Raw genomic sequence first — 22,854 nt, forward strand, 5'->3', positions numbered from 1 at the left:
CTCACATTAAATTTTATTGCAAATTGTTTTATTCTATAGATATAAAAAATAATAATGTTGAATTTATTCCAATTTTAGTTTTTATATACCACAGTTTATACCGACTTTATTATATTTTGTCTATGGTGACGTTCAAATAAATGTTGCCACTATCCAAAATTGCTGTTTCACTTCCCAAACAAAAGTTACTTTATATTCTGTTGTCTACGGTTGACGCCTTGACGCTAGTGATAGATTTTCTTACAATTTTTACATAGACATTTGTAAAATTGCCGTTTTCTTGATGTTTAAACCCCTTTGGTTTAATAAAACTGCACTCCTACAAATGCGTCTTATTAAAGTTAATATTTAAACCGGTGTAAGCTCAACAAGCGATCCTTTTATTACGTCTTTTATCGTTTTACATGTGCGTGAAAGAAATGTCAGTAAAGAAGATTATGAGATACGCAAATTTTTAATTGTTATGACAATGTGATTATAGAAAAGGGTGTATTCGGTCGTGTGTATCAAGTTTGTATGAGTGGCTTTGGGAACGACCAATCCGTTGTAATGCTACACACATGCGGAGAGTTGGTTTAAGCTAGGTTTTGACAGCCGGCTGGCTCGTCTGAATTCAATTCGATATTGGCTTCCCATAAAGATGAACAGTCGCAGTAGTGTTAATGAAACAAATTTGGTGAATTTCTCGGCTGATCTGTCAACGCTCAATCAACTGGATTCAAAGGACGGCTTGCTGAGTTTTCCGTTCGATCACATTTACGCTTGCCATTCTGATGAACCTGATAGACGACCAGCATTGCAACTGGACAAGGAAGTAGAGGTGTCGACGCACTGTGTCGTGGGTGAAGAGAAGACTCTGACGACCCCCACAGAGATCCACAAGCTACAAGACCAATTGAGTGCATTTGAAAACCAAAACAAGAGGTTGAAAGACCTACTAATATACCACTTGGATCTGATACAACAGCAGAACGAATTGATTTCCAAGAGAGACAAACTGTATCAGACATTAAAACAGGAAAATGATACAGTAAGTTAATTTTTTGCTTAATTTGTTTTTGTGCTTGTCAAGTCAAGGTTAACTTATCAATATTGTATACAAACAAACTAAATTGATTTTGGTCAAACTAAATTGTGTAAATGGAGTTTGATTTGTTGAAACTAATTCCCTATTACAATTAATTATTGTTAACAATTTCATAGAGTTTTAACCACAAATTAATATTAATTGAGTGAATGATAATATTTTAACACCTAATAATTTGGGTTTACAAATGTGTCTATTGTAAATGCAAATTGTTTAACTTTGTTAAGTATCAAAATGGCGTAGGATTTTTAATCAAAAAGCATTATAAAAATTGCATAGTAAATTATAGTGGAATATCTGAAAGAGTAGCGGTATTACAACTTAATCTAAACAAACAACTTCTTACACTTGTTCAAGCATACGCACCTACCGAAAAAGCGAGCGAGGAAGAACTTGATAGATTCTACAACGATCTTAGGACGGCCCAGGAAATTGAAGGCAAAACCGTATTCGTTATGGGAGATTTCAACGCCCAAATAGGACAACCATCTAGTCATGAAAATTTTGTAATGGGTAAATTTGGATATGGGAGACGGAATGCTAGAGGTGAAAGATTAATTCAATATGCTTGCGAACAAAACCTGTTTATAATGAACACATATTTTAAAAAGAGGCACAATAGGAGATGGACTTGGGTGTCGCCAGACCATAGAACGAGAAACAAAATTGATTTTATAATGTGTAATGAACCTAAAATTATAAATAATGTAGAAGTTCTGAATAAACTGTCCTATCCGTCAGACCATAGATTAGTACGAGCATCTCTTTCATTAAAAATACCGAAATTGAGCAGGAAAACTTTCAGATCGAAACATAAGTTACCTTCAACTGACCAAGAAAAAATGTTCTACATAAAGCTACTGAAACAAAATTTAGAAAATAATATAAATCTCAATCATGATACAAAAAACATACAATATTTCTACGACAAATTAGAAAACATAATCTCAACAAGCGTTATTAAAAAACCTACAACTAATAACAGAGACAATAAAACTCACATACTAAGCGAATCAACAATAAAACTACTAAACAGGCGAACAGAATTATTAAAAACTAAAAATAAAACAAAAGAAATTAAAGAGGAACTTAAAAAATTGTTTAAATTATCAAATAAAGAAATAGCAAGAGATTACAAAAACCATAGAAGCAAAATTATAGAGAAAAACTTAGACAAATACAGAAGCATCAAACGAGCTAACAAAGAACTTACTACACATAAAGACTGGATACTTAAACTAAACAAAAAGCAAGACACAACTAAAACACGTCAGGATATTATTAACTACGCAACTTCATTTTATAAAGAATTATATAAGAAACCAGAAATAATGATACAAAATACACAGAAAAAGTCCTTGAGTACGCAACATAAGGTAGATATTGTAAACGAATTTGTTAGTGAGGACGAAGTATTAAAACATATCAAAAAACTAAAATCTGACAAAAGTCCAGGCCCAGATAATATTACCAATGAAGCTTTAAAGATAGGTGCACCAGTACTCACTCCATATCTCGCACAACTTTATAACTTAGTACTTCAAACCGAAAATGTACCTAAACAATGGTACTGCTCAGAGATAGTTTTGCTCTACAAAAAAGGTGATCCATTAGATATTGCTAATTATAGACCTATTAGCCTTCTATCTAGTATTTATAAACTTTTCACATCCATACTTTTGAGTCGGTTAACACCACTAATAGATTCCCAACAACCAATTGAACAAGCAGGCTTTCGTTCAGCCTTTTCAACTATAGATCATATCCACACGTTAGACCAAGTACTAGAGAAATATAAAGAGTTCAATCACCCGCTTTATGTAGCTTTTGTTGACTACTCAAAAGCATTCGACTCCATTACTCACTGTTCAATTTGGAAAGCGCTCGAATCATGCAAAATAAGTACCACATATATAAACATTCTAAAGAACATCTACTCTCATAGTGTAAGCAGAATACGGTTAGAAAACAAAGGAGAAGAGATACAAATCGGACGAGGAGTTAGACAAGGCGACCCCTTATCGCCAAAGCTGTTCATCGCAGTATTGGAGGACGTCTTCCAGAGTATTGACTGGAAAAACAAAGGGCTGTGGATTTCAGGCCGATATCTTAGTCATCTAAGATTCGCAGATGACATAGTTCTATTTGCCAACTCAGCCAACGAACTAGAACAAATGTTACAACTGTTATCGAACTCCAGCCAGGAAGTAGGCCTACATATGAACCTTCAAAAAACTAAAATAATGACCAATTCTCGAACTAAATTAATACAAATATCCGGTAATAAAATCGAATATGTTAACAGCTACATATATCTAGGAAAGCTAGTATCATTTAACGAAAACTGTAATGAAGAAGAAGTTGATAGAAGAATTAATGGGACATGGAAAAAATTTTGGGCTCAAAAAGAAATTTTAAAAGGAGACTACCACATAGGATTGAAGAGAATAGTGATGGATACTTGTATTTTACCTAGTTTGACATACGGGAGCCAGACATGGACATATACAAAGAAAATTAAAAACAAAATTACCACATGCCAACGTTCAATGGAACGAAGTATATTAAAAATAAAAAAAATACAGAAGATTAGAAGCAAAGACATAAGAAATAAAACTAAACTAACAGATGCTCTCCGCCAAGCTCTACATCTCAAATGGCAATGGGCGGGTCACATATCGAGATATACAGATAACAGATGGACATTACTGACAACTAAATGGGCAGGACCAACAGGAAAAAGGAAAAAAGGTAAACCAAGAAAGCGATGGGCTGATGATTTAATAGAAACGGTGGGCAAAAACTGGATGAAAATTTCACAGGATAGGATTACATGGAAGAGGAGAGAGGAGGCTTTTACCCAATAAGGGGTCCGTGGAAATAAGAAAAAATTAAACTAACATTAGATACTAAAATAAATTAAGTTAAACTAACAACTAACAAAACATTTGAAATGTAAATTTTGATTTATTACACGGAATAAATGAGCTTTATTATTATATTATTATTAAGTATCAAAATATTACCACAATAGGTAGGTATATGACAAAGTAAATATGTTTCATATTAAACATATGGACCTATTATATTATGTTTGTTTTTAGTTTCATAGATTGAAGTTTATTAGCTGCATATTTGATATGTTATATGAATTGATGGTTAAATTTTTTAAACATGATCCCCATCATGATCAATGGCTTAAGATTTTACTTAAAGTGTTGTTTTTAGTACAAAAATAACCTTAAAAAAATAATTTTCATTTTCGATTTTCACAAAAAATACGCATTTCGGCAGAAAAAGAAAAGCAGTTTGCTATGAAAAGTCACTAACCTTTATCGATTAGACACCTCAAAATAATGAAATTTGGGGATCACAATATAAAAATGCATCCCAATCAAAAATTGACTTACAAATTATTAATAAAAAAATTGTGAACACTCATTAATATTGTATTATAATAATGTACATTTGGCAGCCTTATGGCAACCATTTCTTACAGGCAACTGAATAAATAAATATTGCAGGACAATTTTCACACACGGCACGATCTGATCCCATACTGAGCTTTCGCTTCTGTTATGGAAACCAGATGCCTGATAAACATACATATATAATTTTAAATACATACATAAATAGATAATTAACACCCAGACCCAGAGCAAATATCTATGTTCATCACACAAATATTTGCCCCGGTTGAGAATCGAACCCACAACCTCTGGCTTGGAAGGCAGGGCCACTACCAACCAAGCCAATGGGTCAGACGGAATAATGATGTATTTTAATTAATAAGCTTAATAACACTCAGGTAAAATTTATGAGTATTATTTTTACCTGGGTGTTAACTATTTTGTATATTGTTAGAAAAATATTTTTTTTCTTATATTTATACAAGGTATTTATATTTTAATAAGAGTTTTAATTTTTTTTATCTCAGAATTTACTATATACTTGTATAGATGCTATTTTAATGGATATTAAAATATATATACAATAAATAAGTATTCTTCAACATTTCTAATAACGCCACCTAGTTTTATATTCACAAACTAAAATAGCGGTCTTTTTTTTATTAATATTTAATAGCCTGGTAAATAGCGGTCACTTTGCAACTGTCAAATAAAACCAAATTAAAAAAAAAAACTTTCTTTTAATTATCTTAATTTCTTTAATTGAATATAAAATGTAATTTGTATTATATTTCAAAATGCGATTATATATATATATATATGTATTTCAACATTGTGCACTATTTTGAGGCCTATGCCATGAATGCTGAACTACAAGACATTTTATGGTTACCTAAACAAAGTGTATGATGAATAATATGCTTTAATTGTAATTCTTTTACTTCAGAATAAATGGGCTTAGGCTGCAGTTAGACAACGAGCGCGGTCGCCGCGCGGTGGCTGTTCAGTTATAGCAAATTTATGTTTTATTAACAAGGACGTAAAGTTCAAATTAATTTCAACTTTACGTTCAACTGGAAATGGTCCGGGTTCGCAGTGGCGCGGATGAACGCGCGGCCGCCGCGCGGTCACCGTACTTTCGCCGCGCAGTAACATTCCATGTCATATAAACGCGCCCTTAATATTATTAGTGGTAATTAAATATTAATAAAAATAATAATATAGACCTTCATCTTCTCTTTGATAGCTCAGGGCAAAACTGATGAGGGCAGAACGCCGTGTGGCAATCAGCCCAAGGACACAGGCCCTTAATGCGGCCTATCATGCGTCAAAGCAGCTGCCGACATCCACAGTGACGTCTGGTTCCATGAAGAACCAGCCAACCACATCTGAGGTATATTACCTACCTACCTTATAGAGTATACCCTAACATTGGCTTCAGCTGACCTTTGTTTAATTGTGCTATTAAAGATAACCGTAATTCATCTTCATTTTGTACTAAATGACCCAGTGAACTTTGTATCACTTGTTACTTGATATCTCACACTGTTTAAACCTTCCCTGGACTATGACAAACATTTAAAAATCGAATCTACTAAATCAGCCTCCCAGCCCTTCTCGAGTTTTAGCGAGATTAACAAACAGTTCATACTTACAATAGACAAAAGAAGATTGTGCTAGTTACACCACTCGCTTAAAAATAGCTTAACAGATACTAATGATTCTTTGTTTGTTGGATATGTGTCAACTTGGATTAGGATAATAATTTACGAGTCTAGTGCATTGATGTAATTGTTTTCGAAAACAGTCTTTTTATAGAGATTGCTTTATTGCTTTTCATACCAAGTGTAATATACTAAAATGTTTATAATGTTGTTTGTTGTCTATGTATACATTGATTAATTTGCTTAATGAACTTTACGTTGTAGCTTTAATTTCTGCCTTGCTACAGTAAAATGTACCGCTTCATAAAATTTTTTACGACTATATTTAGTTTTTTTTGTTACTGTAACTCTAAATGCGTTCACAGATTGTACTGAACAGCTTCTCAGAGCTGCTACTCCCGAGCAACGGGTCGATGGTGGTGGACCAGACACCGATCAAAGAGACGTTTGGCATTGCTCGCTTGCATGCGACCCCAGGTAGGTAATGAATACAATCATGATTTTAAAGGCTTAAACTTAGTGGTGACATTATTTATAACTGGAGGACAAGGAGGAGGTGAATGGTTAATAATGTGCATTCCTTTTAAAAAGGAATAAAGATATTTGGCATGTCGACTTGCGAAGAAGATGGAGTACCAAACTTTCCAAAGAAAGGAAATTACTTGTAGCAGAATGATTTTTTAATTGAAATTAATGCCTGTTGATAAAATAAAATGCTATCAAGTGAAGTATATACTTAATTATCTGATACTTCAGTCACAAAGAAGTGGAGAATTTGAATAGTATTGTTAATTCATAGTTACCATAGTAGCGAATTGCTACAATCAAGCATAAATGGGTAGTGGTACTTTATGGTTAATTTATGATTCTACTACCTACTTATTTGTGGTTATTGTATTAAAGTTTGTTACTGCAATGTTGGCCAGTGGTGGCACAGTGGTTAATATCCCTGACTTGTGAAAAGTCGGGACCTGAAAAATAATGATTTTTCAATTTATCTGCCCATTATCCACAACACCACTGTTTCAAATGGTGAAGAAAACCTTTGTTAGGAAACCTATATCACAAAGAAAATTTCATGGTATGTGACATCTGCTTCAGATGATTCTGCTTGAGAAAAAGGTTTTGGTACTGTCGCACTAATTGGTTTTAATCTATTTTTTCCATAAACTATAGTTTTACTTATTGATATTATGTTGTATTATAATGCTTCCTAGTTCATTTTCTCCCACATGTAAATTTATGAATTTACTAGCTTCCGCCCGCGACTCCGTCCGCGCGGATGTCGGTCTTCGCGTGGATGGTTTATCCATTTTGACTAACTCTGACAATGACATCTTATAAATATTTATTGGACCCAAATACGGATAGGCCTATAATAATACGCAACGTTTGATCGCTGTTCTACAGAACAACGTCAATGGATAAAACTGAAAAATTAAGATTAATTTTTTTCTACGTATTTTTCCAGGATAAAAAGTATCCTATTTTACGCCCAGGATAATAAGGTATAATTATACCAAGTTTCATCGAAATCGAACCGCTAGTTTTCACGTGATGCCTTCACATACAGACAGACAGACAGACAGACAGACAGACAAAAATATTTTTAATCACATATTTGGGTTTGGTATCGATCCAGTAACACCCCCTGCTATTTATTTTTTCAATATTTTCAATGTACAGAATTGACCCTTCTACAGATTTATTATATGTATAGATGCTTTTATCTCTTTTTATCGCCTTTTGATTTCGTCGAATTTTCAAGGTGTCAAAATCTTTTATTTCAGAGCAAATAGCCGCGTACACACAAGACCCGGACCGTGACGTGAAGAAAGTGCTAAAGGCATCGCTAGTGCCACCAGAGAAGATGATTGACAAGAAGCGATCGTTGATCAAGAAGGAGGTCCGCAAGGAGATCTTGGAGGAATCGGCTCGTACCGGCGCGCTGGGTACTAAGTCGGCGAATAGGTATCGTGGGTTCTGTTTGGGACACATTTTTCGTTATTTAAGGGCTGATTTTTCAATCCTTGGTTAAATCTTATCCGTCCAATAAAGTATTACTCAATAATATACAGATGTCACCTAAAAACTGTCAAAAAGTGAGCAAGTAACACATTTTTAAAATGGTTGTTTAATACTATATTCGATGAATAAGTTTTAACTAAGGATTGAAAAATTGGGCTTAAAATGACTTAGGAATAATTAAGATATTAATGTGTAGGTTTGTGAACAACTCTGTATAAAATTTGTTATAGACATTTTATGAAATGAAGCCGTGGGTTCAAGCTAATAATAGATGTATTCGATTTTTTATCGGGTTTAATAAAGATTGGTGTTGATTCTTGGAAGTCAGATTGATATAGATTATCTTCTATATCTCAAACATTTTTTAACGATTCATTATTCTTTTTTATGGTATTTGATTAAGACGATGGTCATATGGACTGGTCTGATATATAGATTGTATTTTACAAGCACTTTTATATTTAAGGAGCTTTTGCGAATTTATAGTTAATAAGCGATTGTGTTTTCTATATTTATATGTGACACAAAACTGAATGGAATCTTGATGATTGTATGACCGGGAGGGATGGACATTGTGAATGTTCACAACTTGGCAAAGGCGGTATTATAACATTTAAAAAAATAAATAAGCCTTTCCAAATTGAATCAAACACTACTGTTTGATTTATCAAAACAAAGAAAAATATTGTCTGATAATGTAGTATGTAGTATTGGTATTATTCATGATTTTGATTTTGCTTGGCAACTGTTATTATTTGTGTGCATTTCTGCAATTTTAGCTGCGACGTTTTTTTTATAAAAAAAAAGACTCATGACACTTCTTTTAACGCCGTCTATTTTCAAAATAAAACAACTTTATATTAAACACTAATTGAAGCGCTCATTGTATTTATGTTAATACCTTATTTAATTACGAATACAATTTCATTAAAATCTGTTTAGGCTATTTAACATTAACCGACGGACATATGGACTAGCATTCCGCCCGCGGCTTCGCCCGCGTTTTCAAAGAAAAACCCTATAGTTACCATCCCCGTGAGATTTCCGGGATAAAATCTATTCTATGTGTTAATCCAAGTTACCCTCTTTATATGTGCGCAATTTTATTGTAATCGGTTCAGTAGTATTTGCGTGAAAGAGTAACAAACATACATACACACAATACAATATTAGTAGGATAATTAATATGCACATATCGAATACACTGTTTATTAGGCCAATAATTGTATTATAAAATTGATGTATGTCTTTATTGTTGAATACGCAAATTACTGATAAAATGCGAAATTGTTATATGTACATATTTGTAAGCGAAGTTTATATAGATTGTTTATTATAATGTTTTTCAATGATATAATGTTATTCATAGCCGCTGAACTTTTAAGGGGTGAGGCTATTTCAAATAGACCCACCCATAGTCAATTAAAAAACCATTTTAGTATGATTTCCGATATAAATAATAGAGATAGCATGAAATCGACGAATGTGTGAGCTCTATGAGCGCATATGTTATTTCAAGGCAACTTTGTTTACAAGTTTGTGTCGAATAATATACATCATGAATAAATTGTAGGCTGTGACTATTTTATAAGCATAATGATCATGTTGGATGATCGCGAATGGACAGGACTTGGGTTCGATTCCCAACATTAAGTAAACTGGCAAATTGCAGCACAGAAAATAATTTTTATAAGTGTAATATACATATAGCTTCTATCGCGGGCATTGAGCGCGGGGACCGAATCGAGAAATTCCGTAACGAAAAAACCTCACGCTCCCCACTCCGACGGGCTCGGAGGTGTGGCTTGAAGGCATGCTATGCAATAGCTTTACCGCGGCAGTCCCCGAGTGCCACACGTCTTTTTTTATCATGTTTCCTACCACAATCTTTTCGCAATAATAATTCTCTAACCAACGCTCGACAGCCGCAAGCCGATCCTAGAGCGGCTCCAAGCCAAACGGCGGGCCACAAGCACTGCCAGTGCTAGCGCGAAAGTCAGCCGGGCGAAGGTGATGAAACCGGTGGAAACGCCAGCCCCACCGCCGGAACTGCCGGAACCGTCGGAACCGATGGATATGTCACAAATGCCGGATCTGTCCGAACTGTCGGAACTGCCGGATCTGACGGAAGAACGTAAGTAGATAGTAGCTAGGTTTAAAAACAAGTGATAACTGCGTTAAAAACAACCGACTTCAAACTTGCACTTGCAACATTGACAAATACAGACAAAAATGCTCATAAAATAAAAACTATTGGGCCTATCCGAATAAAATTTTTATGGGACCAATTCGACACCATCCCGCATCGAACAAAAAAAGAATCACGTAAATCTGTTCAGAAACCTCTGAGTAATCGGTGTACATACATAAAAAACATACCGGCCGAATTGATAACCTCCTTTTTTTGAAGTCGGTTAAAAAGATAAAGATAGGTTATACTGTATATAGGGCTTCGTAGGGTAATAGATGAATAGTTCATGGATAGTGTGGCTTCTCGCGCGGTAGGGTTACATTAAAATGTTGGGATTGCGTTACAATCTTTAATTTTGAATAGCTCTGAATTGGGTAGACACCATATAGGGTTAGGTGAAAATAATTCTTGGAAGTATTAGGTTCAGCTATTACGTACGCATAAAATTGATGAAAGGTGATCAAAGTTCATTATTATTGCATAAAATATAATACGTGGCGTCTCGCGTGGTAGTTGAAAATAATCCACAATTGGGTAACTATAGTTGATAGTGAATAGCTCTGGTTCGGGTAACTAGTTATAGAAGTAGGTGATTCGGTATGAAGTGACGATAGATTTAATCACTATAGATAGGCCGCCCAATAAATCAAACATTTTTGTCCAAATTTGAAAGGTTTCCTTAATGGACAACTTTATTTCCGAGTTAAATAAGTTAGTACCTAAAAATTTTGGATTGAGTTATCGATAATTTTTTCTATTAGGATGGTAATGGTAGTATTATTATAGGTTTGTTAGGATAAACAGTTATTGGTAAAAAATAGCGCGTGGCTTCTCGCGTAGTAACTCTACGTTCTAGGTTCAGATTTTATTAGGAAAAATATATTATTATTTGGTTACTAAGTCCTAGGTTCTGTTATTATTGTCCTTGTTAATTCCAGATTCAGTTATGGTTGTTAAAAAGAGTAAGGCTTATTATAAACTGGGGTCATTTTTGGTTCAGTTTTGAGGTGACATTAGCTATTCTCAAAGGATTTTATATTGTTTGCCTCCATGTAAATAAATTTAAGATGAAGCCGGTAGGTTGATAAATTTCATATAATGCCTTCAAGTTCAGAATTCAGGGTGTCGTATCTATAGAATTATTTTCTTCTCCATTAGCATAAGGTATTGCTCCGAAACAAATTTTACATGCATCCCCAGTGTTAAAGGTTGCTGAATGGTTCCATGTGCAATAACCACTAAATACCCTAATAATAAAAGGTTCTTGCCGCTTGATTCTGCCATTACAAAATGAACAGATATTTATGGCCTTTTTATAGGCAGCTTAACTGCATACTCCCTCATCTATACTAATATTATAAAGCTGAAGAGTTTTTTTGTTTGAACGCGCTAATCTCGGGAACTACTGGTCCGATTTGAAAAATTATTTCGGTGTTAGATAGCCCATTTATCGAGGAAGGCTATAGGCTATATATCATCACGCTAAGACCAACAGGAGTGGAGCAATGCGGGTGAAATCGCGGAGAGCAGCTAGTCATTTATATAAAATTGATTTCAACGACTTGCAGAATCAAAGAGTGGGATCTTATGTAATAACTAACTATAGTCAATAACTATCTTCGAATATGCATAAATAAATTGGCTTTAAGATAGGAAGAAATGAGTTGAGTGATGAGGATGGATGGAATAAGAATGTTCCGATCCTTCACTTATCATACAAAACGTGTTAACATAGTCGAAAATATTATTTTTCTTTTCCTATTTTATCGTAATCAAAAAAACGTCATCCATAAAATATAATAAATGGTATTTTTGCCTCATGAAGAAAAAGAGGGATTCACATAATCAATTTTAAAATTACATAATGCATTTTTATTGTTTATCTATGTATTTGCTCATATACTTGGCAAAAATACCATAACATAGAATAGGCTAGGTATTAAGTAATCAGTATAATTATAAGACTAATTTGATCTGTAAGCCGTAAATTATTATACTAATCTGTAGTTTAATATAGAAAAGCATACAAAATATCTTACTTGCCTGTGAACAGAAAGAGGGACAAAAAATAAATCCTCTTGACTGTTTTGAAATTCTACCAAAGAGTAGATTAGATTGAGCCTAAAGCCGTTTAAGCAACCCTATTCACTCAATAACTAAAAAAGAACACATAACAATTTGCAGCGCAATCCCCTACCGAAGACTCCCAACGGTTCACCGTTAATCGGAAATCGAAAATGATTAACACTTACGGCAAGTTGAAGATACCAAAGCGTAATGCGAAATTCACTGGCTCTTTATCTGATAGGCTACAATTAATCGATACTACCCCGACAGGCGAAGATCCGTACCAATTAGGCGAGGCTGAGATGAGAGAACAGTCGCCAATACAAAAACTGATGTTGAAGCCAAACAACAAGCGGAAGTCTACAAAACTGTACGCCATGGTGGACAAGAAGAAGAGTCGCTACTTATTCAAAGACCCCTCGAAGATCATCATGAAAGCGTCCGACTTGGAGATGGTGAAAACTGAGCCGGATATCGATTGGCGGATATACAACAAGAATCACGACAATTTTGCGTTCTTCAACGACGGCGAGAATCTGTCCTCGTCGCTGCCTTCCTTGGACGCGAACGAGTTCCAAGAGCTATTCAACTCAGATGTCAATCTGGACAATCTAGCTAACCTAGACAATATAAACACGCTGGATTATACACCAGCACTGCCCGATAAGTCAAAGAAAAGGGCAGGTAGAACGACTAGCTTGATGGACCTGGCCGAGGTAAGAGTTTTGCTATTTGATGAACACCGTCAACGTGTTACCTGACGCGATACCGACAATATAGGCTATAGCGAATGTACTTAAATTGTAGCGTTTGCTTCTGTTTGTCTAGCATTAAATTAATTTTATCCTAATTATTGGAGACTACATTAACAGTTGTGACTGCGGTTAAGATGGCTTTAGTTTTAATTTTCCCCATAACAGATTGCTTTCTGCTGTTGTGTCTAACAATATAGATATATTTTCAACATTGGAATTAGCGGAAAATGTTCCGTTTCTTATATTATGTGTCTTTTCTAAATCGGACAAGTGCTCCGAGGGATAATTTCCAAAATCCAAACTAACAGTTAATCCCTTATAATATAGTATAGACGTTATAGCTTAATACCTGCTTCCTTGTCTTTACCTCGAAAACCTTTGTTCCACTAATGGCTTACCTTTGAAGCTACATTAGCTTAAATTTCTAGAAATGGTCTTCTCGATTTCAACCCTTATCCATTTGCCTCAGCAAAGAAGTAAATCCATATTAAAATTTTTAGGAGGACGAAGAAACAACAAAAAGGGGAGGTCAAAGCAATCGTGGTAGGAAACGTGCATTTTCTGCCACTGGGCTAATAAAGCAGACGAAAACACAGGCAAAACCTAGGGGCTCTAAAGGTATTGAAAAAGCGTTTGGCCTAGTCAAACGTGCTATACGATAAGACGTCAGACGAGGCTATTTTGTTTTCCTATAAATTGGGAACTTCAAAATGTCTGTGTCTAGAATAAGTTTAGTTTGTAAGTTTTGGTTTTAAGTCGTGATAAGTTGTGGGCAGCATCGCATTTGACTCTCTTGATTTGAGGTAACTATGTAGTGTAAAAAGTGGCCATAGACGTGGGTTCGATTTTACCAATGGATAGATCGTCTGTATCGAGGTAAGCTTACTAGTTTTAATGGGAATGTCCTCGATTCTGTTGACCTGATCTCTCTTGTATACCAAAGACAAAATGACATGAAGTATTTTTCCGTTTAGGGGGATCCATCTGCATTATCATAGGATTCCAATCAACATTTAGTTCAATAGCTATTAAAATAATTGACTATTTTAAGACAAGACATGTGGTGATATGTATTCTTGATAAATCAAAAATGGCAAAACCGATTTCATTGAGTTTTTCTTCGTTAGATTTAAGTGGAAATAGTATTTGGAAATTTCAAAAAGAAAATGGACTATAGTCCGGTTTCTGAATTGAGAATTGATTTTATTTAGCTTTGAGTTAGTTTATTAACATACACGAAAATATTTATGCAGCATTTAAGAATGTTTTGAGACGTTCTTAACGTTAAATACTCAATTCAGAAACCGGCTGTAAGAAGTAAATTCAAGGCGTGGAGTTCGACGGGTCAGCTTGTAATTAATAAAAAATATCAATTGTGATCTAATTTTTAATAATTATTTTATTAACTAATATTAATTATTTATTGTTTAAGTATCTTATATATAAATATATATATGTATAATAATATAATATTCTATATTATAAGTATTTTGTAATATTCTAATTGTCAATTTCAAACACGTCACAATAATACACGTGCACACAACTTGCTCTTAACTTTTGGTAGGAGAAAAAAAAGAAAGACTGACAGAAATGATTGCGTGCAATGACAAATTAATCTATAATATAAAAATGAATCCCAAAATGTGTTGGTACGGCATAACTTGAGAACGGCTGAACCGATTTCGTTAATTCTTTTTTTATTATATTCCTTGAAGTACGAGGATGGTTCTTATATAGAGAAAACGTAAACATGTACCACGGGCGAAGCCGGGGCGAACCGCTATTATTATTATATTTTTATCATATTATTATGACATAAATTAAATGAAAATATATACCTATGTGGATCATAATCTCAGTGATTTTTGAGATACAGGGACTATATTTACTGGAATTCAAAAGCAAATAAAAAAGGATTCCATGCCTTCACACATTTTCCAACGACGTATTCGTAAGTCAATTTAATTTTAGAAATGACTGGTCGTATTGGATTGGGGTTCGATTCCTCTCACTAGGCGAGTCGATAATAGTCGTGGAAGAGATTTAAATTCATATTTTTATAATACTTTATAATTTAATTTATTTAATTTACCCAACCCAAATATTTATTCGAGTTGAAGTATTGAAAGCTATTAAAACTATAATATTTTATATGAAATATATGTAAGTATGAAATAAAATAAATATGAATATCTCTAATATGCCTCATTACAACTTCACATAATATAAAATATATTCAGTAAATCTATAGTATCTTTATACTTGTAGAGAAATTAAAATTTGTTGAAAGGAACAAATAAAATACAATATAAAAATTACTCAACGATTATTTCTTTATATGAAATGCTAATATTTGGATCGATAATAATATATAATTCATGTCACATTTTTAATATAGCGCCATCTATTGGAATTCCTAAGAAGATGGTAGAGCTCTAGCCTCGTAACTTCATACATATCTCCAAACAAAAATCGTATCTTCCGCCAAAACTTAGCCGCCATTAAAATGTCAACTTCACGTTTGACACTTGACAGTTGGCGCCAAGACAGGACAACGTCTTTTGGGTCAGCTTAGGGGTCATGAAATGAAATGATTTATTTTGCAAGAAATGTGGAAGATTTACAGATGTTACATAATTCATTGTTCAGCACAAATCGCCAATTGATTGGCATGCAAAAATTAACAAGCTAGTTATAAAATGTAATGAAGTTCATTAAAAATAAAATATATATAATAAAAATTTAATATCTCAGATAAAACTTTTTGCCTTCGATATTACAAAGCGAAAGTACGATAAGGTAAATTCACCATGTACGATTTTTTGGTTTCTGTTACTGTCCAAATACATAGTATTAGAGACAGGCTATTTCTAAAAATAAAAGGGTGTAGTAAGTTTTAAAATTTTAATTAAGTTTGAATTAATTTATTAATTAAAATTAATAATTAAGTAAGTCAAATAATATGAAAATTGTAAGATATATTTTAAACTCTTTTGTTCCCGTGGTCTACGTGACAGCGTATTTAAAAAAAAAAGAGCTGAGAATGCAAACACATAAAAAATAAAAAATATATACAACAACTATATAGTTATACCCTACGCATATTATTATCAGGTACCTTGAGTGAAGGGACTGGTAGTTTTTTAAGCTTTTTGTTTCGAGTTTATAATCTCATAATCGACTATCAGCTTTCTTGTGTGTATATGTGTTCTTTGAGTGGATCTGTGTGTGTTTGTGCGAGTGTGTAATAGATAGGGGTCTTCAATTCTAATATATTATTTATGAGAATCAGGAATGCTTTAGTGAAATTATATTCAAGTGTCTTATTTTACTCACTTATCCTAAAGTTGGTATGATGCAAATGGTTGTTTGCTGCTCTTTACCCAAAACTTCAGAACTATTTTGATGATATTTGCTATGAATAAAACTGATCATGACCTGCTACCACGCGAGTTAAGCCACTGGTTAATATATAGCTTAAAGTATTACATATAATATCTAGTTTATGATGGAATTGCCTTCCTGTATATCGGTTATTCGATAATGTAACATAATATGGAGTTGCAAGTAATTTTTGTAGATTATCATGTCACAGTCATAACACACTGTGACAGTACTGTATTTTTTAATTTGCATTAACGTTAAAGTCACATAATATGGTTCATTTTGAGACGATTTTTATACCATTCATCTTTTTCAATACATTATTTACAGAAGAATCTTCATGTTTAAATTTTTAATCAATTATCTTAAACTTATTTTGCATCTGGTAGATGATCAAACGAACTTATACTAGCACATATTATCCAAAAAAATTAACCTTTATAATAGGATATTACAATGAGTTAGGACATATATTTTTGTATGCAGCATTCTTTCAAACTCAAACATTTATTTATTCAATTACACTTCTTCTAGAAGTACACATCTTCTTTACTTATTATAAATAATATATAATCCACCAGATATATATGTATTTATGATATATGTAATATGTATGTATATATAACATTGACTAATGATGTATAGGATAGAATTCACCTTCAACCTTGCACACTTTATTCCAACATTATAAAAAAATCCTAACACACCTATTTCAGCGGTGCTCCGGGCCAAGATAGTACAGGCGCCGCCGCCCGGCATCACCACAAACAAGCCGTACGACACGGTGATCGCCGACCCGGATATGACTTGGTACTTTGGGCTCGACCCGGACGTCAAGCTCGAGGACATTGATCACTTGGCTGGGTGCCCGGTGGACACGGTTGAGGTATTTGTAGGACATTTAAGGGTGTTTTTGAAAGAAAGAAAGAAATCATTTATTTCAACGCACACAACTCACAAGACATAATAAATATTACAAAGTATGAAGTTTAAAAATTAAGAAAAAAGTAAAGTAAAAAAAAATAATATTAAAACTATCAAAATATGTGAGGTTGCGTGCGCCAATTTTTCAGGGTTCAGTTTAATTTTCTAGGAAAGAAGGGACGTATTTCGATTGTACTAGGGATATAGCCTTGGATAGAGTATGTATCCATTTTTCAGCCAACCAATGGTTAGAACTATTGGTTGGCTGTAAAATAGAGACGCTTGAGATTTTTTTGAGGGCTCTTTTTCAAAAACTTTCGCAATTTTATAAGAGGTGATCTAGGATTGGGAATTTTTGAGTGTTTATATACACATTATTACAGAATGTAATAAATAATACTGTGTATATAAACAATCGGCTATCTAATCTTTATATATATAAAACTCAAAGGTGACTGATATAGTGATCTATCAACACACAGCCCAAACCACTGGATGTATCGGGCTGAAATTTGACATGCAGGTAGAAGTTAGGACGTAGGCATCCGCTAAGAAAGGATTTCCCGTAATTCTTGCGGGAACGGGGAAAAACGGGGATGCACGTACAAAGTCGTGGGCGGAAGCTAGTAAATAACTAACTGTGAAACCCAGTTAAAGCCCGAAATTAATAATAAATTGATTATGTTATTACTTACAGATGTAGGTTTCTAAGAGTAGTTTTTCAGTCCATTTTTAAGTACAAAAAAACATCTTTATACTATATTTAATATTAATATTATAAAGCTTGTTTGTTTGTGTGTTTGAACGCGCTAATCTCGGGAACTACTTGTCCCGTATTTCGGTATTAGATAGCCCAATTATCGAAAAAGGCTATATATTATCATCTCGCTAAGACCGAACAGGAGCAATGCGGGTAAAACCGCGGAGCACAGCTAGTATTTAATAAGTATCCACGACTAATACATCAAATATCTCGCACAGGTACCGCAATGGCGCGAAAAGATCTTCCCAAGCTCGTACACACTAGAGGGCACAGAGAACATGAACGAGAAGGTGTTCGAGAAGCGTCACTCTAAACTGGAGGCCGAGGAGCGCAGGCAGCTGAGGTGATATGTGTTCTTGGAACTAGGAAAGATAGAAAGAAAGAAAGAAAGCGTTCTAACAGACGAACGGCACGTCGACGGCAGACGTCGGCACGTCGACGGCAGACGTCGGCACGTCGACGGCAGACGTCGGCACGTCGACGGCAGACGTCGGCAAGTCGACGGCAGACGTCGGCACGTCGACGGCAGAGACGTCGGCACGTCGACGGCACACGTCGGCACGTCGACGGCAGAGACGTCGGCACGGCGACGGCAGACGTCGGCACGTCGACGGCAGCAGTCAATAAATACGTCGACGGCTGAAGTAGCATCTGCCGTTGACAACTTGCCGTTCGTGTGTTTGAACTAGGATGGAGGATAGGGAGTATCTGAAGTGATATGTGTTCTTGAATGAATAGGAAAGATGGGGAAAATATACTTCATAAATGATAGTAAAAATAGGGAAAAATCCCGGGTTCAATTCCCGGTTGGTTTACTGTAAGAAGTAGAGATTTTTTGAAAGATTGTAAAAATAATAAAAAAGGCGGTGTTAGGCTGGGGGGGTTAAGACTGTGTCTGATTCCTGGTTATTTCTCTTTGAGATGAAAAGAAAAAAGGAAATATAAAACTTGTAAAATAGTCCACATTGAGAGGACGGGGTTTGATTTCGGGATTTTTTGTTTATTTTAATTTTTGAATAATGGAGATAGGGTTTTTAAGACTTTTATAGGGGGGGTTTTTTCTTTTATGTAGAGTAAATGGGTTGGAGTGGGTGTTTGGATTTTTTTTTAGAACTCTAACATTACTGCAAAATTAATAATGACTGACAAAGTTGTGAATTCAAACACCATTACCTGTAGTAGAAGAGCATACGCATAAGCGAATGTAACTGTCTATTCCTTCCTTTCAGTTTACTTTTAAATGGAGCAAATAATGAAATGTGTATTTCTTTTAAACATCCATGTGTAGTATAAATGTTTAGAAGTGTTTTGTGAATACGTTTGGTGTTTTATCCGAAAATACTAGACTGTAGTTTTAGCCCCTTTCATAAACTTTACAATTTATTTAATGAATCAAGACGACTGTATATTTAATTCTTGCCGTAATAAAATAATAGCTTTCTGGAAATGGAAATAACTTTCTTTAGTTGTACAATAATGAATTGATATAGTAATTGATTTTTAGTGTTAGCTATTGAGTGAGTTTCTCTTGCATTTAGCAATAATATGTAGTAACTAGCTGTACCCCGCGGTTTCATCCGCGTGGCTCCGCTTCTGTTGGTCTGAGCGTGATGATATTATAGCCTTCCTCGATATAGTCTATAGCCTTCCTCGATAAATGGGCTATCTAACGTCGAAAGATTTTTTCAAATCGGACCAGTAGTTCCTGAGATATCATTAAAAGGATAAAATGCAAAGCGTATTTACAAAACTTAAATGTTCCATGTTCGTTTTAATTTAAGATGTCACATTTCCTTGTACCCAAAAAAATGCGACTCATCTCATCATTTCAGATATCATGTAGATCACAGTTCATTAGTATTGAGAATTGTGTATTTAAATGTTTATTATTTATGTGTTTTATTCCTATTGTTAGCTTAGAAACATATTCTGTGTATCAACATGCGTATTAACTACCAAAGAAATAAATTTATAAAACGCAAAAATAACATAAGAAAGGTGATATAATAAATATGCCGTCGTTATCATAATTAATATATTACCCAAATAATTAAAATATGCTGGTAATATAAGAAATTTAATAAGATAAACTCTTCATTGTTCAAAAATAGATGCGGTATCACAATAATTTAATTTAAACATTCAAACGCAAGCGGCTAAACGTACTGTAACGTAACGTAACGGCTAACGTATGCAAGTACCCTTAATTCGTCGTAATCATTGCTACCTATATACATTTGAAATGAATTTCGCTCGATAATATTTTAAATGACACTTGTATTTGATATGCACATTCATATAATTAAATCCTTAAGCCTAAATTTAATTTATTGTTTTCAAAAGTTAGAACCAATATTTTAAAGATCGAGGTAGTAACTCAGGCCCCGGAATCACAGACACAATAGAAAATCTATTGTGTCGTGGACCGATCGGGCCGCTTGGAGCTCAATGGGTTAAATCGCTTGAGATTGCTTTTTATATACCATAAATGATTTATAATTAGGTATAAGGATTAAGGATTTCTTCTAATTATAAATCTCAAAATGCTACTTGAAGTTGACTCGGTTAATGGTTTTTTCGAAGAAATCCAAAGTTTCCGTAAAACAAATTGTAAATAATTATCCTAAATAGCAAATAAAAAAATAGTAAATTATATAAAAGTTAGGTACTAAAAAGCTGATTATCATTTTAGATGGCATCGGGATACATGTTCACATCTATAAAAAAATTAAATACCGTATACGTTGTTAATAACTAATGGAATTCTTAAGGATCTAAAAAGGTTCATAAAGCCCCATACCATTTTAGATGGCCTATCCGGAGTTACATGTACCTTATACCTTTAATCCTAAAAGTAGTTCATAGTTGACTTCTTGTTGAGTTAGATGTCACATGCATCGGAGAACCATGTGTCGTTAAACAATAACAATGCTAAAAGTAGTTTAGACTCGTAGACGTATACAATCATACTAACGAAATAGACTTGGCGTTCCCAAAAGTTGCCAACACCAAGCAGTAACGGGCGAATACGATTTTAGATGGCACATGCGCCGGATAAGGGAACAGCGTCACATGGAACGGTTAAGGCAACGGCACAGGGACGCGTGGTCCAGCTCGCCCGTGACCGCGCCCTCCGTGTACACGGTGTGGCCTCGCCCGCAGAGGGACATGAGCGAACTGCAGATCGCTAAACACCTGCCCGTTGGCTCCTTTGGGGAGGACGTCCCGGACTTGCCGAGCGCGTAAGTCCCGGCGGATGTCTGGGCACTAACGTTCCGGGATGAATTGGGGATCACTGTAGCCACGATACTGGTTATTGGCTAGCTATTAGCCTCCATTATCGGGGTTAGGGCATTAGCTAGACAGCCACGGTATTAGGCTACCGCTTAGCGTGATACGAAATTCGATCTTCGGCTTGCTCTGGTTTGGAAATTATGGATGACCCGATTCCTGGACTGCTGGTCGAGACAAATGGTAGACGTAACATCTATTGGAATTCAACAATCGTGTATGACTTGCCAATACGGTTTTTTAACCGGATTGATTTGACAAAACTGCCTACAAGAACGCCTTCACTTGAGCGACTTTATCAGATGGCAGATGCGCGACTATGGAATGTGCGTCTCGATTTCATAGTATAAACAGAAACGCAGAATACACATACTGTCAAATCAGTATACCGCGCAAGTAAATATAAGTAACAGTACTGCAAAATGAGTAAGTTCTATACCGAACGGTTTATTTTGGAAATTCATGAGTGTTGTTGTGCGACTCGAAAAGAGACAATCACAACCACAGACCAATAAAAAACTGGGAAGAATTATGTGCATTGTTTATTCCTGCTTTGTTTTTGATTTGTCGTTGAAATCCATTTTTGAAATGAAGTGCGTCACACTTCAAAACTGGCCTGAGCGGGTGCCGCGCTGCTGTTCCGACCTTATAATGTGAAGGGATATGCTTCTGACGCGCTACTAACGCCCTAATGTGACGACGCTCTAATAGGATGGGATGGCATTCAGCTACCGATTCCCTAAATTTAAGCATTTATACATTGAAGATTATATTCTACTATCGTTTGTGTCATTTGTCTTGGCCATCAGGATAGGATAAGCAAATGTGCAAAAAGTCGATGAGTTTATCCTTTCGTTTTGCTTTCGTTGAAAGCGGAAAGTCTGTTCAGGAATAGTTAGTGCTCAGAAATTCGTAATCTACTTTTATACATATAGTCGGAAAGTAAAATTTCTTAAAATAAGTTCGAAAGCCGGCAAACTAGATCCTGTAAAATTTGAAGGTATAGTACGAAATAATAATAAATAAATTAGAGTTCTCGAAGAAAAGCTCGTGTTCAATCGATTGATTCATTCTTCGGTCTACGCGGTTCAAGGTAGTAAATTTAAATTTAGGGTGATTTGCGGCATGCTGAAATTTCTACATAAAATATAAAGGTAATAAAATGTAACCAATTTACAAAACGCAGCGAAGAACTCCAGCGACATCTCATTTCCCGAATGAGAATTACGTATCCCTTCGTGGGCTTAAGAATATTTCTAATTGAATATTCTTTGAGTAATGTGGGTA

General features: G+C 34.7%; 1 protein-coding gene across 3 annotated transcripts in view; it reads left to right on the forward strand.

Annotated features, from left to right (window-relative positions):
- The first annotated feature begins 218 nt into the window (after positions 1–218).
- Positions 219–22,854, forward strand: part of LOC123705034 (protein male-specific lethal-1-like) — a 29,661-nt gene continuing 7,025 nt past the window's right edge. Inside the window, exons 1-10 of one of the 3 annotated variants that reach the window (XM_045653585.1) lie at positions 219–1,030; positions 5,744–5,890; positions 6,527–6,638; positions 7,952–8,132; positions 10,115–10,323; positions 12,565–13,163; positions 13,703–13,820; positions 17,306–17,475; positions 18,495–18,619; positions 21,315–21,518. In XM_045653585.1, the coding sequence (XP_045509541.1) occupies positions 641–1,030; positions 5,744–5,890; positions 6,527–6,638; positions 7,952–8,132; positions 10,115–10,323; positions 12,565–13,163; positions 13,703–13,820; positions 17,306–17,475; positions 18,495–18,619; positions 21,315–21,518 (2,255 nt within the window). In that variant the 5' untranslated portion in view covers positions 219–640. The remainder of the gene's footprint in view (positions 1,031–5,743; positions 5,891–6,526; positions 6,639–7,951; positions 8,133–10,114; positions 10,324–12,564; positions 13,164–13,702; positions 13,821–17,305; positions 17,476–18,494; positions 18,620–21,314; positions 21,519–22,854) is intronic. The other 2 variants (XM_045653586.1, XM_045653587.1) reach the window with 2 other exon arrangements.

This window comes from Colias croceus, chromosome Z (assembly GCF_905220415.1).
Source record: "Colias croceus chromosome Z, ilColCroc2.1".
Lineage (NCBI taxonomy): Eukaryota > Metazoa > Arthropoda > Insecta > Lepidoptera > Pieridae > Colias > Colias croceus.